The sequence below is a fragment of the Aquila chrysaetos genome, chromosome 6 (assembly GCF_900496995.4).
Source record: "Aquila chrysaetos chrysaetos chromosome 6, bAquChr1.4, whole genome shotgun sequence".
Classification (NCBI taxonomy): Eukaryota; Metazoa; Chordata; class Aves; order Accipitriformes; family Accipitridae; genus Aquila; species Aquila chrysaetos.
The window spans coordinates 15451130-15464289 of NC_044009.1; the positions used below are offsets into that span (position 1 = coordinate 15451130).

General features: G+C 40.7%; 1 protein-coding gene across 4 annotated transcripts in view; it reads right to left on the reverse strand.

The window, feature by feature from the left end:
- CPS1 (carbamoyl-phosphate synthase 1) overlaps positions 1-11427 on the reverse strand; it is a 113924-nt gene extending 102497 nt beyond the window's left edge. For 3 of the 4 annotated variants that reach the window (XM_041124626.1, XM_041124624.1, XM_030019233.2), the window contains exons 1-2: positions 11280-11421; positions 574-718 (exon numbers count right to left, since the gene is read on the reverse strand). In XM_041124626.1, the coding sequence (XP_040980560.1) occupies positions 574-718; positions 11280-11293 (159 nt within the window). In that variant the 5' untranslated portion in view covers positions 11294-11421. Of the gene's footprint in view, positions 1-573; positions 719-11279 lie in introns of all 4 variants that reach the window. The other variant, XM_041124625.1, reaches the window with a different exon arrangement.
- Positions 11428-13160: the final 1733 nt, after the last annotated feature.

Genomic DNA, 13160 nt, shown 5'->3' on the forward strand with positions numbered 1-13160 from the left:
AAAGCTGGTCAAATGCAACTCTTGTAACAAAGAGCAGAAGAAAATTGGGGAAGTGAACTAAGGGGTTCCAGTCCCAGTAAATCAAGAGCTGGTACACTGATGCATTCAGAGTTGTCTACCTCTCTGATTAATCTCAGAGCCATCATGGTTTCCAATACATTGAAAATGGATCCTTTGTGGATCCAATAGGATTAATCACATGCTTCAGGTGATGCAGGTTTTTAAATACCTAGCTGATTCATGATCATATGGACTGAAAGATCTGCTCTGTTAGCTATCGGTCCTATAGAAGGGTGGGGTGTTTCCAAAGAAAATACCATGTAATAATTAACTGAAACCCTGAACTTCCACCTTTTGGTGCAATTTACCCTATAATTTCCATTCCAGACTACACAAAAAGTGTGTTTGCTTAGCTAATAAAACCATTTAGCCAACCAACGCCCTTGCTTAGGGTTCAGACAAATCTCCTTTGGTTCAGTTTTAGGTGTCTAGGTAAGCCCTGTTATCTGCAGCAAGCTATCTCTCAGCATGCCAAACACATCTATTAAACCACAGTAGCTCAGTTACTGTTACCTTGATGCTCAACAACCTGGTACCAGTCCTTGAGAAACTCCAGTGATCAGCAGACACACTGCAAAACTGCAATCTGCCTTTCAAAGTCTTCACCACTTTGCAAGCTGTCAAAATTCTTGTCATCTTGAAAGTTGCCGATGGGTAACTAAAGTTTAAAGAAAACAAGACAAAACAAAAATCTGCTTGTATGTATTTCTTCAAAATTTGGTGCAGACAATATACTCTTGCAGATCACCAGGGAAGAGAACAGAGACACAGCAGGTGTGCTGGACTGACTGCACAGTGCTGCCCTACACCTTCCCATTTATTCTGCCATTAAAAGTCTCTGGTGCAGCCCCACCTCCTCCCACCCCTCCTCAGAGGGGTGCTTGCTTAGAAACCCTTGCAACACTTTTCTTCAGGTTGGTCTCTGACCACTGTTGTAGGAGTTGCATCACAGGCCAGACACTAGCTCTGCCTGCTGGAAGAGAGCAAAACCTCCTAGAAAAATCACACCCACAGCAATGAAAACCAGTCCTCATGCTCTGAAACAAACACTACATCTCAGTAAGAGACAAGGAACAGCACCCACTTGTTCTCCTAACAGCACATGGTCTAGGCAAATTAAAAGGGTCTGTTCATAGCATGCTTTTGACTGCTCTCCAACATGTGATCTGGGGTCCACACTTTAGCTAGTGGGACAGCCTGTGACTGCTACAAGCATACTTGTACTAAAAGAAATAAAGCAGGAAGACCAAATTCTGTGGAAAGCCGTAGTCTTTTTATTCTGTGTTTGCAGAGCACACAGTCACCGGAAGCCCTTGCACAGGTCCCCAATTGCTGCCCCTCCCCAAATAAATGAAAAAGAGATCACCAGGAAAAATAAATGGCTGCAAGAGAAAAACATCTTTTGGTAAAATTTCAATGGACAACAGCTGAAATAAGGTGAAATGTTCTATATGCTATCTCCTAACTGACTACAGACCTCTGTAACTATCACATATTTCCTATAACCCTATAGTCTTCGAAAAGAATTGTGTTCCTCATTAGCCAGACATAAAAATGCCTAATGAAGACAAAAGCTGTGGAAGAAGCATGCACATTATTATTCTTCGAGAGCTAAAATGGTGAGGCATCTTTTGAAATCCAGGTGATCAAAGCTTCAATTAGCTCAGAGCAAGGAAAAAAAAAAAAAAGAAGAGAGATATACAGACTGGGTTTTTGCATCTGGACACATACTGCTGTAAAGGATTTAAGTGACCTTTTCTAATCACTGACAGTAATAATCAGGACTTCTTTGTATACAGTGGTTTGAGATTAGTCTAAACTGACAACAGTATCACAAAAAATATTTCCTGCACAGCTCATTATAGCACCAGGTTGAACTGTCATGCACATAATAAAAGACAGAGAAGAGAGGGTCAAAACCAGGACAGATGTCGGGAGCTTATTGGAGACTTGGATGAGAATCACATGGCAAAGGCCTGAATCCAGATGATTGAAACAGACAGACAAAGATAGGGTGGCAGACAGACTGGGTGTAGAGGAGCTCACTGCTTTAACATGAGCTTTACAAGTGTGCAGAGCTGGGACAAACAAGCCAACAATGTTCCCTGGTAACTTGACTGTGGTTTAGGTAGGAAAGACATAACCATTTTTCCTACAAGAAGATACCTGACAATCATTCTGGTTCATAGAAGGAGCTTGAGAGACACAAATTTCACTTTTTGCAAACAAACCAAAAAAAAATATAGGGAACTAGGAAATGTTTTTGTTAGCTGTTCCTCTGTTTGCTTGACTCTAGCCTGTAGTGATCCAGGTTGGAGGTACATACAGGACAGAAGACATACAGAAAGAAAAGGCATGCTTATAAGTGAATGGATTGCAAAGACCTATAGCTTGTACTAGAAAGGTCATCTTAATATACAAACACATGTGCACTCACACATGCAATTCAAAAGCCAGCTTTCTTCCAAAGTCACCTTTCACATTATGTTAACTTTACACTGCCATGAATGCCATACATAGCATTTGGAAGGTTACAAGCACTACTCTTTGTTATGGCTATACTGAATGGCAAATTCTGCACTCCATTTTACTCTCTACCAACATCAGAAAGTTACTTTGGGCCCTGGGTATACATGTGTTTGAACCAGGGCCAGTCCACGCTGGCAGTTTCAGCACCCTGACTGCTACTTCCTAACTACCCCCTTCCACCATGTGAGTTTCAACGTGGCTGCACAATGAAGTGGATGGATCCAGCTAAAAACTAACCCTTTCCTTTCACCACGAGGACATTCGTGAACACAGGGGAACAGGACTGAGCAGAAAAAGGACCATACCTTTTGGCAGATCAGCGTCTTTGCCAGGTGAAAACAGCTGCATAACCGCATCATGAACTGGATTCAGTTTGTCAGACATCTGCAGTACATACACAGATCTAATGTGGCAGCTGTATAAGAAAGATGAAACGCTATACAGGGGAACAACAGGCAAAAAACTACTTTCCTTCATCACCTCCACAGCAAAGATGCCTCATTGACCACTGACATAGATTTGGCCCTGCTGTCTTCCCTTTTTTTTAACCATGTTTTATTACAAAAATTGATTAAGCCCATCTCAGACCTTCTCAGATTAGGAAGGTTATCCCTCCAGCGTAAGAACCATCTTCCTTTTCCAAGCCTTAACCATGATGGAGGAACTTCCCTCTGCTCAAACCAGGAAAAAACATCCAAGCTATTTGTCTCACTGCCAACATGCTAAAAAGAGGTGATGAACTCTTGACTCTTTAAGGCCAGAAAATGTATCAGGTATTCCTGAGAGAAGCCTCAGTTCAGAAAAACCTGTCAACATACAAACAAGCCTTCTGTGGTTTGGACAGATCTTAAGTATGTGCTTCGCTTAACATAAAAACCAGAAGAGGCAGAATCACTAAGAAACAGGGAATCAATAGGGAAAAAGAAACCAACCATAGAACAGTGGAAAAAGGAGAGCAGAGACCAATGGTTATATGGAGATGCAACCACACTGCCTGAGCTTAAAACTTGCCTGCCAGTACATGACTTGCAATCATATCATCCCTTCAGGAAAGAAAGTTTGGGCAGGGGCTCTGAGGAAGGATGTATATTAGAGAAATCAGGAATGTAAAGCCATGAAAGCAGAAGATTCACTCAGACAAGAACAGTTCAAATACTGGGGGAGGGGAAGTACTCACAACTCAGGCTTCCTTAACATTGTCTTAGACTTGGCATAGCTGTTTAGAGAAAGGCAGACTGCCTTTTATTTCATACTCCTTTATGCTGTATTGTACACAGACAGGGAGTAGGACAAGGAGAGCAAAGTGCTCATTAAAATGAGGAGCTTTTTCTTACTGTTTACAAGTGAAAAACACCAGAAATGAAATTCATCACACAGTCCCACTGTACCATAAGAATCAAACAAAATCAGTGGTCTGTGGCTTTGTAAATTCCAGGGCCAAGATATTCAAAGCAAGCTAAGTGCCTGCATTTTCAGAGGCTTAAAACAAACTGCTTGATTTTCAGAAGATAAGTGCTCAGAGCACTTGAGGCCCTGCTTAGGTACGCCAGGACTGGCACCCCAAAATGGAAGCTCCCAAAGCCGCTCGTCATCATTGGGAAGTTCTGCTATAAGCAACCAAGCTATGCAGGATTTTTCATTTTCAAGTTCTCTGTAAAAAGCACAAGATAGTTCTGTTCTTACTTGAAAGATAATAGATCAGGGCCAATTTGTGGGCACGTTGGCCCAGATTCACATCAGCGCAAGTCCCAAGTAACTGCCTCCAGCTTAGTGGAGCTCCAGTGGCATATGTCTCCTCTGGATTGGGATCAGTGTGACAAGCAGCCCACGTGAATTGCTTGGACTCTCCTTCTTGTAGCTGAGATCAGAGAGGAGTTTTTTCCCCCAAGTGTCTTTCAGATGTTTTTGGAAATCTCTCCTGCCACCTGTCAGGTTGCACCTGATTTCTGACCACCCTGTCTTGCCCCGACTAAAACACATCTCAAAAATATTGAGTGGAAAAGCAGAATAGCTGAAGGTGCCAGCAAAACTGAAATTCTCTGCTGCCACAGGGAACAAGACAAATATTCTCCTCCATCCCTACAAGTAGCAGAAAAGCCCTCAAAGTGATTTGGAAACCCTGTCTTCCACTTCAAGGCAGTCCCCACTTGCTTCCCAAGGAACTTATAGGAAGAGTTTTGAAAACACCTGAAAAATATTAAGATTTACCATACATTTTCTAATCAGGTGTTAGTTTATCAAGCAAGATCACTGCAATGGATACAACAGTAAGCTTGAGCCAGATAACAATTTTTGTTCACAGCATACTGCTAACAACTCTGTAAAACTCCATTACCCCAGAGACCGTAACTTACTTCTTTTGCAGTATGTAGGGGGGGAATAAACTGAAGTCATCTTGTTCACATGCAAATGAATTAACAGCATCCAGGCATCCCCTATCATCTGATCCTCTTGGATTGCTGCAGGAGAGAAAGCAAGCTCAGTTACACTTTCAGATCTGCTGCTTTGAGCCAATCTCAGATCAAATGAAGCATTTCAGGCAAAACCCACAATGTTTAGAAAACACGGTAATAGTGATGCAAAGTGCGACAAGCCAAGAATTTCAAAACTAAGGCTGATCTTCACCTGACTATATGGAGAGAAACTGAAAGGAATAAGAATCAAGTGCAAGCCTTACCCCTCAGCTCTCCAGAATTCTGTTATTTAAGACACAGCCAGAACATGTTTTTTTTCCACATAGTTTGTTCTATTTTAGAGGAGGTCTGGGGAAAAGGGTATTTTAAATTTTAGTGGGAGACGTTCACAGCAAATCAAAATACAGTCTTCAGATTCAGGTGCTGCATTTTGATTCACCCTTACCAACTCACATGACTGTACATCCTGACATTTTTCCTTCTTCCTGAAGTCCAGACAAACAGTAGCAATTCATTATTAGAGAACTTCAGCCTTCATATATGAAGCCAAAAAGCTTTGTAGGTGTCATAAAAAATTTTAAGACACAGTTCTGACCTCTGCACAGAACATAAATTTTAAAAAGTTACATTTCAAATTATAGGAAATTCAAGTCTTACCAGATCCTATCTTTTTCCAGACAGAAATTCTGCATTAGCAGGAATCGATGGTTTCATATATTCATTCAGGATTTCTGGACAGCTAGAAATACTGGCTGTGTCCACTTTGCCTGCACAGATTGACTCTTTAGAACTCACACATGGAGATCAAAGTTTTGTGGAAGCATCAGATCTCCTACGTGTGTGCAGTTCAATGGCACACCTGCTTGGAAGGCAAGTCTGGCACTGCCCTACAGTTGGGAATTCACGTCACATGAACCATACTGCATATCCACAGAAATATGACTGGGAAAGTTCATGAAACCTAGCAGAACAATACATGCAGGTTAGTATGAAGCATGATTTGGGGGAATGGCTAATCCATTCTGCAACACCTGGGATCTGACAGCTCCTGCCAACTGGTACCGTGACAGAAGTATACTACAGATATGTATATATAGATGGAAAAGAGATCAAACTTTGGCTGTAGCAACTCCTCTTCCCTTTCAGTCTCAGTCAAATTTTGAGTTAGCAGCAGACATTCAAGCCCGTATGCTCTCTTCTTGTTTCAGAGTGCCTTCATGTGGCATAAACGTTGATAACCACTTTCTTTGCTTGCCTAACTTACTGACAAGCCAAATAAACCTTATTAAAAATCCACCTGCTTGATTCCTCAGAGATGGAAAGGCTCGTTGTTATCCAAAAAGCCAAGCACTGCTGATTGTTGACTTTTATTTTACTTATTATTCTATAACAGACCTGAATACATTTGCGTAAAACTGTGAGCTTTCATCCTCCTATTCTAGTTTCAGTAAAGCATAAAATGGATGTGACAATAGCCCAAGTAAACTACAGTTCACCCTAAACTATTTTCTACCCTGAGCTTCCCAAAGAATACCAAATTGATTTTAAACTAATAAAAGACAGGAATGATTGAATATAAACTCAGATGATTTTTTTTTTAGATGGAAACAATACTGAGTGACGAGGCAAGAAGAACAGGAACTAAAAACGGACTGCTTCTAGCTGCCCACTGTGTCCTTATAGGTGTGCTCTTGCTTGCAGCTTGTTTTCCATCCAACTCAGTGCCTTCCTGAGATGCAAACTGCCCAGTCCTCTCCGCTCCCTAGTCCTTTCTACCCCTGAGACCTGGGTTTTTGCTCTCTGCTTCCTTCCACAGTTTCTCTGCATGAATAACATTCTCCCAGCTCCTTGATGTGACTCTCCTGCCCACCACACTCCATGGGTCCTGAAAGCTGCTTTCCCTTGAGTGTGTTTCAGAGGAAAGAAGTCACTCTCCCTGTCTACAGAAGTTCAGTTTCCCCCATTACTACTCACTTACAGGAACACAACAAAAAGTAAGAATTACCAAATCATTTGTGCATAATTTTTTTTTTAATTTTTTATTTGCCTGTGTGGTAGTTGCAGTCAATTCTCTTGTAATTCCCTCAGAATCTCTGATGCCCCTGATTCGTCAACCAGTAACACATCAGCCTGACAGGAGAGTTGATGTTTTATTTTGCAGATAGGCCTGCTGCCTTCACTGGGAACTATTCTCTAAAGTCATGCACAATTTTGTAAGCATGGCACCATTCAACTATAAGATTTTAAATACACAGTTTTACATTTTAATCTGGTGGGTATCAGGGCAGCATACTCAGCACTCATCCATAACTCCACTCCATTGTTTTCTTATGCTGACCATTTTACTTTGTGGAGAATTTCAGATAATCTGCTCGTTTCAGTTCCAAGTGTCACTGAGAAAGGCCTTCCTGTTGAAGAAAAACAGCTATTTAATGACATGGTTGAGTAAAAATTGTTAGGGAGAACATCTGGAAAAAATTAACTCACAGCCATCATAATGATGGCAAGTTCATATCAGATCAGTGACACAATCAGATGTTTAATTTTTTGTGGCCTTTTTATATCTTTACACTCTTTTTTTTTTTTTTTCATGCTCTGTATCTACTAGCCAAAGACTCAGCTAAATACAGAGACAATCCAAGGGCAGTTTTATCTGCTTCCAAAGACAAAGCTGTAAATATTTTATTGACAGCTGTAATTGGGTTGTAGAAGTCAGCTTGAAATGCAGAATTAATTCTGAATGTCTTTACATCTTTTCCCTTTGTCTTCATACTTTTCTACTTGATTCTTCTTCCTGCAAGGACAGATTCTGACTGCCATCTCTGCTAACTAGCACCTTGCACTAGAAATGGCAAGAATCCTATGAAACCTTACCTATTTCCTGCAGAAGGCAATAATCAATACGAAAAACAGTATGAAGTCTGTTTTTAACAGCACAACGACATCTTATTCCTAAGTCCCAACCCTGCAGTCCTTGCTCACAGAAAACATGCATGCCTGGGTGAAGGAGAACTCAAGATCTGAGCCCTGAGCCAACGTAAATTAATGAAAAACACAATGCGCAAGTATTCTTTGAAGAAGAGATGCAAACCTCAGGTTGGTGAGGGCTTGAGATACAGTGCAAAATTCAGCCTGTTCTCCTCATGGGTCTTTGGCTGACAAAAGCCCAATCTGAAGAACACAAGGATACATTCATACTTTCAGATGGAAAACACTAACTATAACTTGAAACATCTTCCTAATTCTGATTGAATGTCACTTCTTGTTTGGGAGTCCAAACAAACAAAAAAGTACAAAGAAATGTTTTAAACAGAGCTGCTCAAAATCTGATTTTATGAAATACTGCAAGTAGTTATTTGAACTACTGCAGAACTTTTTTTTTTAAGAGAAACATATTATTGCTTTTTTAAATTGAAAACAAAAAACCAGAAAATTTTAAAACACAAACAAAAAAGCAAATTTCAACAAAAAAAAAGGTGTTCATTTAACTGAAATCTCAAAAAGCATCAGAATCAAACTGAGATGAAGTTTCACTTTTCTTCAAAAACGCTAGTTCAGTGTAGCTGACGGCTAATAGTAATTTAGTTCTGCAAGGTAAATACTTAGCTGTGGAAACAGACACTCATGCCCCATGCACAGTTTCATAAAATGAAGGAAACATGCCTCAAAACAAAGTATCCAGGGGCAGTAGCAAATACCAAAGGGATTCAGGATACAGAAGTGTTAATGATCAATCAACAGGCTCTGTGACAGTTTCAGTTAACATCTTATACGATAGTTTTAAAAGCTAATAAAGACTTTTTCATTTTGTAAAAGGAAAAATTACTGTAACAAAATAATTAAAAATCTCGAACCAAGGCCATGTGAAAGAGAGCTTTAAAAAAGGGGGGCGGGGGGGGCAAATTTCTTGTTAATTCCAAATTGCCTACCTTGGTAGCTTCCTTCTTTTCCAAATTTTGTGTATAAGCAGTAATTAAGACAGCCTTTTGACCACTAAAGTTCATATAATGCTTGACAACAAGACTTATATATCTATTCCCAGGTTAGAGAAAATCCATTTTCAAGGAGATTAAACTTTTCTTTAAGGCTTGAGCAGCCCAGAGTACACTCATCTGCTGTCTGGGATACAGAGCCCATGCTTCACCCAAACTTAACAAAGATAAGGCTCTTATCTTCAGCAAGAGAAAAAGAATCAACGTCTTGAAAATGGGTCAAATTCCATTGCCACTGGGATTAGCAGCTCCTCTTAGATTAGCTGACTTGGAAGAAATAGAGAAAACCCTTGCAGTATCTGAAAGAGACTGACATTATTCCAAAAGGCCAATTTCAGAAAACCCTTAGTTAGCTAAAACTGAGTGCTGCCAGAAGAGCATTGCCTGAGGGGTAATAATGACCATACAAAGTGCAGTTTGCTCCCAGTGCCACGACTCAGCACCACACCTCAGACAAAATTCTTATTTTCATGTTGATGCAACCAAGGGAGACTGGCCCCAGGAGTCTTAGAGCTACCCGATAGGAGTGAGTCTGCAGTGTTTGACTTCAGTCCAGAGCTGAACTCTATTTACTGGAAGATGTTTGGAGGCAGCAAGATTTGTCATTTCCTGACATTTTCTAAAAAGACTTTCTTACAAACGGGGGCCAGGATTTGGAGTCATCCTTTTTCCCTTGTGATTCCAGAGGCTCATACATTCCACTTGCTTGTTCCCGTGGATCGCTAAAAAGGCCAAACTGGCTTTACAAAATAAAAACAAATCAAAAGGGCTGCACAAACACTGTCTCCCCCGTGTTACACATTCTTTACAGTTTAAAAATAACATGACCTTACAATGCAAGATTAGCTGCATTTGCTCAAGATTCATGTTATGCTTGCTTCCTTCTGTGGCAGTCCTATCATGGGTGAATATCTGATAGGTAATCAAACCCCAGTGTGTTTGTCGTAGCAAAGGAAAACAAAATTGACTTGCCCTTGATTAGACTATAAATAAACAGGCTTTTATCTAGAATGAAGGCTACAACATAAACTGTCCCTGAGCTGCTAATTTATGCATATAAAACTGTGTATGTGCATTCGCACAGGCACATACTGTGTTCACTGGACAGTGAACACAAGACATTTTGTCTTTCGACTTGATAGTCCTTTTTTCCCCAGTTAAATATAACTTCACTAAAATCAAAACTTCTATGACCAACTTGTTTTCATGGACATTTTGACCTGGGACAGACCATTTGGTCCAACCTTCTTGGTGGACATCTACGGATGATCTTGGCCAGACCCATCACACATCACCCTGTGGTCTGTGATCTCAGATCTATGACTAGGGAAACCCAGAAGAGAAGTAAGGAATTGAGGAGAGAGAGAAAGTATCCATCAGAATAGATAAGCACCAGATCAGAAGAGCATGTTATAGACATATATATTTCCTAGAGCAACAGGTCCTCACAGCTAGGCACTCTGAAATATGATTTGCAGTAACCCACCGGTAGGACAGCTACCCCGTTCCCTGGACTATAAAGAACCTCAGATACAACAGGCTCATTGTTTCCAGCACATTACTGGGTCAAGCCTAAAGCTGGCCTCATTTTGAGGAAAAAAGCAGCTCCACTGAAATGGTGGAACACATGATGAGTCCCAATGATTAGGTTATGGGCTAGTACCTTGAGTATTTAGGTAAAGTATCACCTCCCAGCCTTATTCAACCAAGCTTGTCCTGAGCAGGAAACACTCTACTAATAATATGCTCTAACATTTCTTTTACTACAACAGATGTTATATCCAGTGACAGGACACATGGGAATGGCTCAAAGCTGCATCAGGGGAGGTTCAGACTTGACTTAGGAAGCATTTCTTTACCAAGAGGGTGGTCAAACACCGGAACAGGCTTCCTAGAGAGGTGGTCAATGCCCCAAGCCTGTCAGTGTTTAAAAGGCATTTAGACAATGCCCTTAATATGCTTTAACTTTTGGTCAGCCTTGAAGTGGTCAGGCAGTTGGACTGGATGATTGTTGTAGGTCCCTTCCAACTGAAATATTCTATATGAGAAGATACAGAAAGTTTTCTATAGAAAGCTTCTTCCCTAACTTCAAGAGCATAAAAGTGAATTAATCTTCCCTTTGGTATAAATATATTTACTCTTTGAAAAGGAAATACACAACATTTCTCTCCAGCTAGTTTCTTACCCTTTAGCACCAGTCTATCCAGTGCTAGATGTTCCTGGTTTGGTGGAAGGGGGAGTTAACATTTCATAGGAGTTACTTAACGTGGCCTTGGCCTCTCACCATATATATAGCATCCCTGATCAATCAGCATTTTCCTTGTTGCTTCATGCCTGGTGCTCCAGATTGGAAGGATTTGCAAAATTTGTTTGTCTTTTTTCTTCTCCTCAATCCTGCTTTTTTTGTTGTTGTTGTTCTTCCTGTGGTTACCCTGGGGAAAAAAAAAGATAAAAAGCTTTGGCTGTTGTACACTGGGCTATGCACTGAAGCATTTGCTTTAACTTACAGATAGATACGCATTACGCAGACACATGCCTGAGGATGGAGATCTCTCTTTAAATAGCACAGCAAATTCTTGCTATATGGATCTGTAATGTCATTTCGCTGGGAAGGGGGAGAAGGGACGTGATTTTGACTGACTGAAAAACATTTTTAGGGCAGGAGAGCAAAGAGGTTTGAAGAAGTAATTGATGCTGTCAGGTAAGTGTTCAGGACTTTAACCCCAGAATTCCAACACTGTCTATTCAGCTAGTATTTTTATAATAGTGAGGAAACTTTATGAGCTAGTTAATTACAAGACTATATCATGCTCCATGGGGATGAGAGACACTTGATGAAGTTTTATACCCAGCAATACATACTGTTGTACTTCAACAAACACAGCCCTTTATACCAGCATTTTCCTTAGCAAAACCCCCAGAAATAGGCTCTTCCCCAAAAAGACCAGCAGGCTTAAAGAGAGTCTAGGCTTTTGAGCAAGGGCTTTTATCGTACACCTTAAAACCTTAAAAGAGGGCACACAACCCTGGCAGACATGTGAGTGGGACCAGTGCTATAGGCTTTGGGTGCAGTTAGGCTGCCCTTTCCCTGAAGATACTCTGTATTGTAATGTCCTCGTCACTCATTTCACTCTGACACTCACCAATGTTCAGCAGGGTTTAAATTAACCAACCCATGGGAAGAAATCACTATATATCCAAAGGCAGCAGGGTCCTAGTTCTTTGTTCATTTGAAGAAGGCAGGATCTCAAATACTGAACCATTTTGTCTCATTCAGCTTTGGAAAAGACAAAGCAGATGACCACCAAGGAAAACCAGGGAGCCCCAGTCCACGCTGATAAGGCCAAGGTAACACAAGATGCTTTTCCTTCTTCCTCTAAGCATACAGACCTCCCCCCAACAAGAGCACAGTAACTAACCACAGAGCTGGAGACACCAAAAAGGCCTGTCTGGTTAATGCTCCTCCAACAGCCCTCTGAACTGGCTGGTATCAAGTTCCTTGCACAGCCACAGTCAGGACAGTGTCAACATGGTACGGTACCATCAGAAAAAAACCAAAACACCCACATCTGCTTGGCTTTAGCCCCACAAGAGTCAAAGCTGGGGCCTGAATATATCAAATATACATTGGGGGTTTTTTATGCCTACTTCAACTAAGAGCTCTAAACACAGGCTTTAGTGTTCAGATAGTTAACTTCATGAACAGATGTGGTTACAATATTATCAGATTTTAGTAAAATGAACAATCAAATTGTAAAGGAGAGTGGTACAAACGTAGCTTATTCACTTTCCTGTACTGATGAAAGAAATTTAAATACTCAGTTTTCCATCTTTAACCACTGCCATAAATAAACCAAAATCAATTCTATTCATTTATTTCCACTTCCTCTGGATTCCATCATGCCACAATCCATTAGAAATAAAGCAATCATGAACTACCACATCCAGTGCAAGGAAATTGCATTAACCTGATAAAAATGCACAAGAGCTAAGTACAACTGGAAAGTTTTCATTTCGTTACTCTGATCATAGAGGTCTAAACAACAGCGTGTGCTTTGGAGATCACAGCAAAGATGAGGAGTTGGCTTATATAGGCCACATGGTCAAGAAGAACTTCAGTTTGTCATTTCTGACTTGAGGAGGAAATAAGGCTTAAAAAATACAG